This window comes from Sphaerodactylus townsendi, linkage group LG02 (assembly GCF_021028975.2).
Source record: "Sphaerodactylus townsendi isolate TG3544 linkage group LG02, MPM_Stown_v2.3, whole genome shotgun sequence".
Lineage (NCBI taxonomy): Eukaryota > Metazoa > Chordata > Lepidosauria > Squamata > Sphaerodactylidae > Sphaerodactylus > Sphaerodactylus townsendi.
Window position 1 is genome coordinate 121,588,440 of NC_059426.1, and position 12,715 is coordinate 121,601,154.

The 12,715-nt window shown below is 41.7% G+C and overlaps 1 protein-coding gene across 4 annotated transcripts in view; it reads left to right on the forward strand.

The window, feature by feature from the left end:
• Positions 1 to 12,715, forward strand: part of RGS6 (regulator of G protein signaling 6) — a 244,991-nt gene that overhangs the window by 183,340 nt on the left and 48,936 nt on the right. For all 4 annotated transcript variants that reach the window (XM_048484070.1, XM_048484071.1, XM_048484069.1 and 1 more), the window contains 6 exons: positions 204 to 285; positions 2,356 to 2,430; positions 4,455 to 4,553; positions 6,052 to 6,113; positions 10,507 to 10,617; positions 11,965 to 12,090. In XM_048484070.1, the coding sequence (XP_048340027.1) occupies positions 204 to 285; positions 2,356 to 2,430; positions 4,455 to 4,553; positions 6,052 to 6,113; positions 10,507 to 10,617; positions 11,965 to 12,090 (555 nt within the window). The remainder of the gene's footprint in view (positions 1 to 203; positions 286 to 2,355; positions 2,431 to 4,454; positions 4,554 to 6,051; positions 6,114 to 10,506; positions 10,618 to 11,964; positions 12,091 to 12,715) is intronic.

Consider the following 12,715-nt stretch of genomic DNA (forward strand, 5'->3'; position numbering starts at 1 on the left):
GTCAGCACAATGCCTTCTTATATACTTATCATGCCTGTACTTAGGAGGTTTCTCTACTTGGCTCTCATAGTTTATCAAAGTGAATATACTGGGGAGAGACAAGTTTGGCTCTGAATTAGGTGTGCTCTGCATGTATGATTTCATTTGTTCCCTTAAAGGGCCAATTCATATGCGTGACTGTTCAAAAAAAATGTTTATTTCAGAATTGACAGAAAAAAGGATAAAACAGAAAGGAAAATTTTGGATAGTCAAGAAAGAGCCTTCTGGGATGTCCATAGGCCAGTGGTGAGATTCATTTATGTGTTCCTGTTTGGCAGAAGAATCAGCTGGGTAGTACTAACAAAGTTTCTTTTTGCTCTCTGTGTGTGCATGTGTGCATTGTATAATATATATATTTAAGGACCAAACAGTCCGCATAAAATTATTTCATTTTGTTTTCCAAATTTCCCTGAAGATTTTGCCCCTTTTACTTCACTATCTTGTAAATATAGTATTACACTGTATTTATGGGTAGAAATTGTTCCAGTTTATAAACAAGTCTTTCTTTTGTTATGTTGCTTCCATATTGTGTGACTGCTGTGTGTTGGTTTCATAAAGTATCATTCAAAAACCTTTAAAACTCATCACTTGTACCAGAAGGTCTTGCTAAGGAACAGAAAGTTTGGGGGAAAAGATAAAAAAATCTCAGCTGACTTTTCCTATAGATCAGGGGTCAGCAACCTTTACCACCCAAAGAGCCATTTGGACCCGTTTTCCACGGCCCCAAAGATCTACCGAGCCAGAGAGGAGCTGCCTCCAGTTTGGCTCCTCCACTCGCCTCTCCTGGAGCGACACGCCCATGCTACCCTCCAACCTCCAGGCCACGCGGAGCCGCAATATAAGGCTGAAAGAGCCGCATGCAGCTCCAGAGCCGTGGGTTGCAGACCCCTGCTATAGATTATATTCCATGTCATATTCTATTCTTTCTATCCATAGAGCTATTCTTCTATGATCTGCAGTGGGATTTTTTTTTTGCATCTTTAAACCAGCCCAGTGTGTCACGTAATGCCAAAATTGATTCCAAACTCTGGTAGAGCCATTTTTTTGCATTTTTAAATTGGCATTATAATACAGTTAGTTCAAGTGACAAGGACCGTAGCTCAGTGGAAGAGTACATATGTAGCATCCAGAAGGTCCCAGAGTTGAAGGATTCAGAGGATGTTGTGGAGACCTTTCTTCTGTGCTTGAGATCCTCACAACTATTGCCAGCCTTTACTTAACTAAATGGACCAATGGTTTATTTCAGTATAAAGCAGCTGTATATTTCAGTGGGCATGGTCAAACCAAAATTAAGTACATATAAAATCCATTCATTTCAATAGAACAGGTAAAAATTCAGTGAATATTTCAAATTAAAGGCACTTTAGAGTGCTTAACTTTGATGTGCTACCACAGCTCACATTTTTAAGTCTTGAAAATGACAGTGAGAAAGCAAACATTCATGCCTGGCTTGCGAAATGAAATGTAACTGTGTTCCTTCATAGTTTTTAAAATAGCTTACAAAATAGACAACAGATTTGTACCAATATAATCCAGGCCTTGAGGCTGTGTGTTTAGTCTCAAATAGCAGGTCAAGCAAAGACTGCCCTAAGAGAAACTAAGCCCAGTATACTGAAGTCCTCTCCTCTCGCATTTGGAAAATGTTTGTGCAAAGCGACATTCTAATGTGGACTTTCCTATGAGTGCATAAATTTTGAAGATTGAGTTCTTCGTTTTGAAGTAGCTCAAAACATCCTTGTTTGCTGCAAATCCGACTGTTTCATTGCATAGTAGAAAACTTTCTCGGAACAAAAAATATTGTCCACTCTCTACCTTTAAGCACACGGTTGGAGGAGATGACATTTTGCTATATTTATTACCTGAACTTCTTTGCTTTCTTCACTTGGCTATGCACATAAAGTAAATTAAGAGCTTGGGAATCTTTTGAAATAGCTGCTTTAGGAAGCAAAGGCTCCATTGACTCTCCCCTCCCACTAAAAGCGCTAGTGAGGCGTGGCAGAGAGCATCCAAACTCCTGTACCATATCCCATTTTGCACTGCAAGGTAAAGTAAAAGGGAGGGGGGTGGTTCAGCAGAGTTGCCTCCATATGAAGGAGAGCAAAATGGTAACACATGAACTGGGGTTCAGTTGTGACCTGCTTGTAGTGGGTTGTAACTAGTACATTTAAAGTGATGTCGTAATTTGAACAGAATTCTCAATCATTAATGTAGCAAAAGTCAGCAATTCTAGCTGTATATTGTTCAAACTTACTGATCTTTAGAAAACAGAAATGAAATGAAATTGACCACAACTGGTTATCTTATAAATCTTTTCAGCCAGGTTGTGTGAACACAACAGAGATGGACATCCGAAAATGTCGCCGTATGAAAAATCCACAAAGAGTAAAAAAGGCAAGACTTTTTTTTTTTGCAAACCTCGAATGTATGCCACCAATCTCATATAGATATTTTAGAAGAGTTTCTAAAATGTTGGGTTTTAGATATATATTTCAAGTTCTGACGTAGTCCTGGGTTCATAATATAAGCAACTATATAGTCGATTCTACCTAGAGCAGGGGTAGGGAACCTTTAACACTCAAAGAGCCATTGGACCCGTTTTCCACGGGAAAAGAAAACGCTTGGAGCCACAAATAATTTTTGACAGTTAAAATAAAGATAACACTGTATATATTGGGGGGGGTTTACCTTTTACTCCGCTCATTCTGAGAAGCGCATGGATGCGTCCGCCCTGCTGCCTGCAAGGCGGGCAAGGATGGGGCCAGCAGCTCAGCCTCACCAGCTGCCAAATTGGGCTCAAAGCAGAGTGGGCGAGAGAGGCCAGCTATGCGGATGCAGCTTGACGTGAACGAATGGTATTGCCAGCCCTGCTGCCTTAAAGAGCGGGCAAGGATATGAAGCCGGCTTCGGCCTTGCTGGCCACTGGGAAAGCGCCCGCCCCACTCCAATGGGGCGGGCGAGAGGGGAAGCCTGCAGCGCAGCGCAGCCGGCCGTGGGCAGTTGGTGCACCTGCCCTGCTGCCTGCAGGGACAGCCAAGGATGGGGCGGCGAAGCAGCACGGCAGACGCAGTGCAAGAACAGAAAGAGCCGCATTACAGCTCCACCGAGCCGCAGGTTCCCTGCCCCTGACCTAGAGGCTAGTATTTCTGTTGTTTACATACCTCAAGTGACTAACGTCACATTGTTTCTTACTACGCATATGTTTTATAGTGAGAAGTAATGTATATGTATTTGTGTACAATATAGTTGCTTGGTTCTGTAGAAACTGAGAGTCCAAGCATGTATAATGTTGGGAGATCTGTGGACGAATCTTGGAGGGAGAAGTTAATTCTTTCTGTCTGCATAATTTCTCCAAACTTATATGGCCCCTGGAGATGCTATTCATTCAGCAGGCAAAATATATAAATATACATTTTGTGTGGGGGTGGGGTGAGGAGAATGGGTGAGGTAGGACCCAGTGCAGGTAAAAAGGGTTAAAACCACTCTACCAGCTGAAGTTGGATCAGGGGCTCTTGCAATAACTATTCATGCTGACCCTATGAATCAAAGTTCTCCAAAACATCCTATTGTCAGCAACCTTGCTCAGGTCCTGTGGAGAGCTGTGACTTCCTTTATAGAGTCAATCCATCTCATGTTGCAACAATTTTCACACCCATAGACAGTAATAGAAAACAATATTGTATAGATTAATTTGCTCTTGGTTGCGAGTGACACATCCTTACATTTAAGAATGTTTTCTAGTTCCTCCATTGTTGCCCTTCCCAGACCCAATCTCCTGATTTTTTTGTTGCAGATTCCCTTTTGGTTGATGTTAAAGCCAAGGAATAGACAGACCTGAACAATTTCAATGTTCTCATAGTTAACCTGAGTAATTCCCAGTATATTGTCGAAAGCTTTCACAACCAGAATCAACTAGTGTTGTGGGTTTTCTGGGCTGTTTTGCTGTGGTGTGGTGGTTTTAGCTGTGAATGTTTCACCCACATCTGTGGATGGCGTCTTCAGAGGCATTTCACAGTGTGGAGTGTCTGCATTCTGACAAGAATAGAAGAATGTGAAAGACACTGTAAGCTAAACCAACCAGAGAACCAGAGGCTGAACATGCTCTAACCCAAATAGCAGAGAATGTAATGTATGAGTTGAGTGTCTCAGAGGCCTCACTTGTATGAATTCTCAAACAGGGCAAGAAAAGTAAGTCATATCTGTGTGTTCCATATTTGTGTACATTATGATTGGTTATCACTTATATCGTATCATCATCGTAAATAACATTTTTTGAAGCCAGATAATGTGGCTTGAACTCTAAATATTGATAGGGATGTATGTGTTTCATCTTACAATTCGTTCTAAACAATTCCATCATTTGAAATGGTAATCAAACACTTCATGTAGTACTGTAATATTCTGCTTGTTGTTAACAGTCGGTATATGGCGTTACAGAAGACTCTCAGTCACAAAGCCCTGTACATATGCCCTCCCAACCAGTTCGAAAAACAACTAAAGAAGATGTTCGAAAACAAGTGAGTAATCTTCTTTGAAATTATGGTTGCCAGCTCTGGGTTGGGAAATACCTGGAGATTTTGGGGGTGGAGCCTGAGCAGGACACGGTTTGGGGAGGGAAAGGACTTTATTAGGATATAATGCCATAAAGTCCAATGTCCAAAGTGGCCTTTTTCCCTGGTGAACTTATCTCTGTCACCTGGAGAACAATTGTAATCCCAAAAGATCTCTGTCAAGGTTGGCAGCCCTGTTTGAAGCTGATGCAGTAGTTTGGGTGGAATAAGAGAATTTGTCTGTAGACAGCAACTCTGGGATGCAGTTCACCCACATGAAGCACTTTTATGTCCCTCTGATGGCCGTGAGAGCACTAAGCATAGTATATTCTTTTTATTACAGTAATTACAATGGTGAATTGCATTTTCAGTTTCATGTTTTGCATTTGAATGTACATCTTCAAGGAAAGCCAACATGGTATAGTGGTTAAGAGTTGCGTACTCTAATCTAGAGAACGAGGTTCGATTCCCCACTCCTCCATATGAATCCTACTGGGTGACCTTGTGCCAGTCACAGTTCTCTCAAAACTCTCTCAGCCCACATGGAGGCGGACAATGGCAAATCACCTCTGAAAACTCTTCAAGATCACCAGAAAGTACTTTACACCATCAAGGAGAAACCAGAACCTAAACACATGTGCCTGAAAAATAAGTTCATTTCAGTGACACTCAAATACCATATAACTAGCTTGGTCCTCAAGCTCATAGCATGTGTTGGTCATAGTTTGCCCTCATTCAAACGCCAAAGGGGTGGGTGGGGCATGCGATGCACCGGGCGCATCGGTGTAGGGGCATGGCAGGGGCGCAGAATGCAGGCATTCCCTGGGCGCAGTTCCCCCTCACTCCGGCCCTGTCCTCATTAATTTCATTCAGGGTGCCTCTAAGAGTGGAATGGATGGGACACCCTTACTTACATGAAGCTCTAAATCAGCGGTTCTCAACCTGTGGGTCGCGACCCCTTTGGGAGTCGAACAACCCTTTCACAGGGGTCGCCTAAGACTCTCTGCATCAGTGTTCTCCATCTGTAAAATAGATAAATGTTAGGGTTGGGGGTCACCACAACATGAGGAACTGAATCAAAGGGTCACGGCATTAGGAAGGTTGAGAACCACTGCTCTAAATATACATAAATACCCCAAAGATTTGGAAAAGAGTCAGCTTATATAAGTATTCATCTAAGCCTGGGCTCATCAGAGTTTGGGAGCTAAGCAGGGTTGGTCGTGGTCAGTGCTTGGGTTGGAGATTGCCAAGGACGACCAGGGTTGCTATGCAGAGGAAGTCAATGGCAAACTACCACTGCTTGTCTCTTGCCTGGAATGCCTCATGCCTGGAGTCACTGTGAGTCAGCTGCAACTCAACTTTCTTTATGTATAAATATCAAAATAGGTCACTTCAAACAAGATGACATAAGCTATAATATCATGTATTTGTGCTTTTAATGTTTTTTTCATTTTTTCTTCATCAGATAACATTTCTGAATGTGCAAATAGACAGACACTGTTTAAAAATGTCTAAAGTAGCAGAAAGGTAAGTTTTCTTAGTTATATTTTTATTATGCTGTTTGTTATTAGAGAAGCTTGTATCCTGCAAACAATGAGTGCAAGGGTTCTCAGAGAAGCAAATCCTTTACAGCTTTGGATCTCCCAGCAGCCTCTTCTGAGTCCTCCCTCTGAGACTGAGGGGGTGAGTCGTGGACTATGGGATATTGGAAAGGGAGATCAGGCAAAATTTTCCCATCTCCATCATCTGTCAGTGAAGTCTTTTATGCCAGCAGAATCACTTTTAATGGAACAGGGAGGTGGGGGCTTGAGGGCAGGGCCAGCTGGACTCGTGGCGCTCAGGAGCAGGGCCAGCTGGGCTCGCCCTGCCCTCAAACTCCACATGGAGTTCAGGAGTGGTGGGGGCCCATTTGATGCTGTCATCAGCTTGCCCTGGTCCAGCTTCAATCCTGCAGTTTAAAGTTCAACCCCAGCCTCACTGAGGCAAGATCAAACTGAGCAGCGGGCCTGACCAGCTCCAGCTTTATACCGTTGGCTCCACTCCTGAATTCCATATGGAGTTCCGGGGTGGGGCATGCCAGATTGACCCCACTCCCAAACTCCTTGTGGAGTTCGGGGGCAAGGGGCAGCTGGTGAGGGGCGGTGCCCAAGGTGAGCCCTGGGTGTCATTTTGCACAGCTACACTTATAGGTTTTTTATTTAAATATAATTTTATTTAAATATAGGTTTTTTATTTAAATAAAATATAAATATTTTTTTTAAATATTGATATGATAAAAGAATTGTTGCCCGTGGTGTAGTACAACTGTAGTACCATTTTAATCTGGGCTTGTTCCCTCTCCCAAGCAACTAGGAATTGTACTTTTCTCCAAGAGGCAAACTGAGAATTCTCAGCCCCTTCTTCTAACTAAAATTCCTAGGATTATTTGGAGAGAACTAGGCCCATTAAACTGATATTTAACTGTAAGGTTTTCCAATATAGATAGGGTTTTTCCAGTACTTCAATAATCTATTAAATCTACTTACCAAAGAATTGCCTCCAAGTGTGACATGCCTCTGAAGATGCCAGCCATAGATGCAGATGAAACGTTAGGAGCTAAAACTACCAGACCATGGCCACACAGCCTGGAAAACCCACAACAGCCAGTTGATTATGGCTTGAAAAGCCTCCAACAATGCAATCAAGATTATTGTTCTTTTCTTGGCTTTGTCAATTTTATGCTGTTGGTTTTCTGTTTCTGCTGCCGGGATATGTTGTGAACTGGTATCTGTTTTTGAAACTGAATTTTGGGTTGTTTTAACTACTGTCAGCTGCTTTGATAACCACTTAGTCAAAAAGTAGCATGTAACTGGAAGAAAAATAAATTAGTTCATTGAAAGGTACAGGCATCATTCTTGAGCCAGAACCTGGAAAGTTTAGCTGGGATTACAGATGGGAAAAACCTTGGACATACTTCTGCCCCCTTCATTTTGTATTGACAGGCTCTGAGTAGAGTACTGTGTGTATAGAATTGTTTTTAGAAGGACATTTGAATTGTCAAATTTATCGCATCAGCTGTAAAAGACAAATGAAAACAGTCCTTCTGTTTAATGCAAAAAGTTTACTGTTCAGCAGAGATGTGGGACACTGGACCTGTAAGTTTCACAGACAACAGTATTCCATTTATTTTAAACCTCCAGTTGTTCTTCCCATTGCTTCCACTGCTGCTGATTTCTAAAAGCAAAGCCTTTTCCTTCCTCCCTCTCAGCAGTCATGAAATGTAATTAACGGAATGAAATAAGACAGGGAAGGACTAGGGACCCTGAAGCTCTACTGGAACCTGCACTGTTTCTAAAACATTGTGATTCTAATGTCTTGTGATAGAACAGCAACTTTTCTGTGCTGGTCTCTGGAGAAAAGATGTTCTCACCAGAAGAAATGTAGGAACGATGGTTTAGTGAGCAATTAGGCAACTTCATGGGCCATGATGATCCTTCATAGCTAAAATTTGGGCACAGTATAACAACTAGTGCTCCAGAGCTAGTGTGTAAAAATATTCCAAGCGTGTTACAATGGATATTCATGTTTTTGTAAATGTCAGCATTCAAGTGTGAATGCTGAAAAAATACACTGAGGGGAGTAGCCACTTCCCAATTGACCGCCCCTCCCCCTCCTCAGGTACTCCTTTTTAAAATAGTGTGTCCTGAATGTTGGAAGTCTAATGATACCACAGAGAACCACTGCCAGCATTAAAGTTACAAGCATTTGTTAAAAAGAAAATGTTCACAAGCATACCAGACTGAGAAGGGAGTGAAAAGAAAAGAGAGTGAGAACAAAAGAATAAGATGCGAGTCCTGTAACCCTCCCTCTGTAAATGTCCTCGTAGATGTCAACCCACGGCAGGCTCTTTCACTTAAAAGATTATAGTTGTTACCTTGAACCTTCTACTCAGGTGTACAGGCCAGCATATGGCAATGGCCACCTCCTACAGGCCTCAGGTACAAGTTCTGTCTGTCTTAGTAGAATCAGCGCAAGAGACCCTCCTTCTCACTCCCAGGAGTTTTATCACCTCTCTTTCTCCTCTCCTCTCCCTGGACAAAGAAACTTCTCCTGAAGTCTCCAGGATTTTTTCTTGAAGTATTTCTGACTCATCCTATCACAATGTTTACTAGGCAGATAGTGTTTATGGGGTGGTTTCCCATTGCCTTCCTCAGTATCGACACTTTACCCCCAGCATGCTGGGTACTCATTTTAATGACCTCAGGAAGGATGGAAGGCTGAGTCAACCTTGAGCCATCCCCCTGAAACTGACTTGTTGTGCCTTAAGCCCTCCAAATTTCTGTTATCTACTGTTCTCTACTCGATAGACGTCTTAGGTGGTGGTGGTGGTGGTGGGGAGATATGATTGAAGTCTATAAAATTATGCATGGTGTAGAAAATGTTGACAGAGAGAAATTTTTCTCTCTTTCTCACAGTACTAGAACCAGGGGGCATTCATTGAAAAAGCTCGGGGGAAGAATTAGGACTAATCAAAGGAAACACTTCTTCATACAACGTGTGATTGGTGTTTGGAATATGCTGCCACAGGAAATAGTGATGGCCACTAACCTGGATAGCTTTAAAAAGGGCTTGGACAGATTTATGGAGGAGAAGTCGATCTATGGCTATCAATCTTGATCCCCCTTGATCTGAGATTGCAAATTCCTTAGCAGACCAGGTGCTGAGGAGCAACAGCAGCAGAAGGCCATTGCTTTCACATCCTGCCTGTGAGCTCCCAAAGGCACCTGGTGGGCCACTGTGAGTAGCAGAGTGCTGGACTAGATGGACTCTGGTCTGATCCAGCAGGCTTGTTCTTATGTTCTTATGATATCATCTTTTTGCAGGGTGGCTGTGGTGAGACTGGAAAGCAATTGAATTGACTTTCTGGCCCTCCCACCTGTTCTCTGCTAAGAGAGAAAATAACTTTTTAAAACTCAAGGTGAATATTTTGCTCTGTTCAGACCTCCAAAGAAAAATGCATTTCGTCACATAGCACAAATGTGCAAAACAAGTTGTGCCCCGATAGAAGATCTGGAAAAAGAAAGGAGACCCTATGATGGAGATGTAACTGGACAAAGCACATTAAATTAAGCATATGCAAAATCAGGGATTAAGACTAAAGTGGAAAAATTTATTGATGGTATTGTTACTTTGTAGAAGAGTTGGGAAAACAATGAAACAATTACCTGCATGTTATTTATGTAGGTAATTTCTGTTCTTCTCACCTTTCCATCCAAGTACTTCTAGGGAGAGTACAGCAAGTCAGAATGCAAGATACAGTACAAACAATAAAATCAGCACTTTTAATAACTCAGCCCATCAGCCTTCAGAAAGAAACTGATCCACGTTCCATCAAAAGGCCAGGCATGAATCAACCGAATTAGTACCTGATGTTTTTTTTATTTCCTAATGTTGGAGGTACATCCCAACAGTCTTTGTCCTGAGTGCCTGCTGCTGGCATCTGAAACCAAGCAGACCCAGAGAATAGACTGCCCTCAGCAGACTGATAAAATCACATTGATCTGGTTAGACAGAATTAAGCACATGCTTAATTTTCCCTTTGCAATCCATTGTTCTGAAAACTAACTATGGCTCAGCCATACCCAGTAAGTTGTAACATTTTGACAGTATAATTTACCTAACCATCATTATGAAGAAATTAAGCAGATTTGTCATTACAAATATTGTGTTGTGTGGTTTTATTTGTTTCATTTCTATTCCATCCTGGGGAACACAGAATTACAAATTGACTGCAGAGACCAAATTTTGTCAAATCTCTTTTTGTCTATGAACAATATAATGAATATAATGTTTTGAAAAATCTATCAAAATTGAGCATCTTCAAAGCATTTATAAATATGGCAGTCCTTATCTCTGTGTATCTTTATTTCTCCTGTTATAGTTTAATTACTTACTCAGATCAGTACATTGAATATGATCCCTTTATAACTCCTGCTGAACCTTCCAATCCCTGGACAAGTGATGACACTACATTTTGGGACTTAGAAATGAGGTAAGAAATGAACACAGAGACTTTTCAAAGGAATCCTCTTCACACAGCTAACTCTCTTACCACTATGCACTGATCTAGTTGTGTGATTTATAATAATATTAGCAGCCAAGTCCATCTTATGGCTTTAAAAAATGGGTTCTAGAAGGGAGAGGGGGAGAGGCACAGCGCCTTTCCTGCCTATCCCCCTCCTCCACCCCACCAGCCACCTCTGCTGGTGCTACTCTCCCCACACACACACACACACACCCACACACACCCACCCACCCACCCACCCACACACACACACACACACACACACACACACACACACAACACTCACCTCTTAGTTTACTGACAGCAGTTGGGGCCTCTATAGTTGCTGTTTGCCAATGAAAACACACTGAAAAACTGAATGCAGATTCAAACTACCTCTTGGGCAAAATATTGCACAATGGGCTGCTTATTCCCTTGTTCAAGAAGAACTATATAACCTGCTGCGACATATACCTATAGCCCTGTGGAAATTCCTGCATAAGCATTTTAAGAACAGCACTTCCTTCTTGTGATTTTTTGGATCCAACCCAAAGCCTTTATTAGGAAGAAACTAGAGCATACCTGAAGCAAATGCAACATGTAGAGTTCTGCTATCTTGCACTATGGAGTGGATTTCTTGGCATTATAATCTTCTAAAAAGGGGATATGTAAAAAAAAAAAGAAGTCCCCGTCACCTAGAAGTTAATGCGGATTATCTAGACCAGGGGTCTGCAACCTGTGGCTCTCCAGATGTTCATGGACTACAGCCCCAATTGGCCATGCTGGCAGGGGCTGATGGGAATCGTAGTCCATGAACATCTGGAGAGCCACAGGTTGCAGACCCCTGATCTAGACATTGTTCAGTTTGTTGCTGAAAATGTGGCAGAAAACTAGAGAAGAGAATTTATGGGGCTTGTCACTTGTCTGGGTACATCCTGCTAGTGTTCTGAAGTCAATGGGTTTCTCCCACATCAACTTGTCAGATAGAAATGACTGAGATACAGTTGATTAGACAAAGGTAACCATACAGATCCATAGATAAGTCCAGCGTGATCAAACATAGTGCAGGATATTCACCTTTGCAGCTCCCTTTGTATACAAAATCTCCACAAAGCTTACGTTGTAATACATTGATAGTCATAAATTACCTCTTTCCATACATGTCTTTTCTCTGATCCCTGAAGCCAAAAGGACATGTAGTTTTCCCAGTTTACTTCAAATTTTAACTGCTTACTGGTGGACTTTCTGAATTTAAATTACCATAGAGAAAAAGTTTTGTGGCAACTTGTCAAGGAAACAGTGACTAGCATGTGTTTTATTCTCTTATTTTAACAGCAAAGAACCTTCTCAGCACCGTGTCAAAAGATGGGCATTCTCCATCGATGAAGTGTTGAAAGATCCAGTGGGGCGTGACCAGTTCCTTCGATTTTTGGAATCAGAATTCAGTTCTGAAAACCTCAGGTAAAGGCACTTCAAACTCCCTATGGATTTAATCCTCCAAAGATAACAACTGTGACTCAGAGGAAAAGGGACAGCAACTGAGTGAAGAATATGAGAATTTGCCTATTGTGCCATGTAACTCTAAATTAGATAATGGCTATGCTACTCTGGGCCAAAAAAAGCTAGCTTAAAATCAGCCACCTTTCTTGTTAAAAATTTAAACTAAAATCTCAGTTAACTGATTACTCTCTCTAAAAGTTATTTGAGCTTCAATGTGCACAGGATCACAAAAGAACACGTTTTAGCACTAACTTTATATAAATATATAGATACTATATAGATGTATGAATAAATAAGGATACACATGACAGTTGCTTGTTATCCTCTCTCTTCAGTTACCACACGCTACCACCTCTTCCCTGGAAAATGTATTCAAGTATGTTTTTTCCAATTGGAAAAGAACAATGACTACTAGTTTTTTAAGCAGAACAATTAGATTCTGAGAACACAGTCCTATGAGCAGGTTGAAAAGGGTACAGAGGCCATCCTCCAAATCTGCCATTTTCTCCTGGGAAACTGATTTCTGTAGTCTGCAGTAATTCCAGGAGACTTGTAATTCCGGGTCCCACCTGGAAGTTGGCAAGCC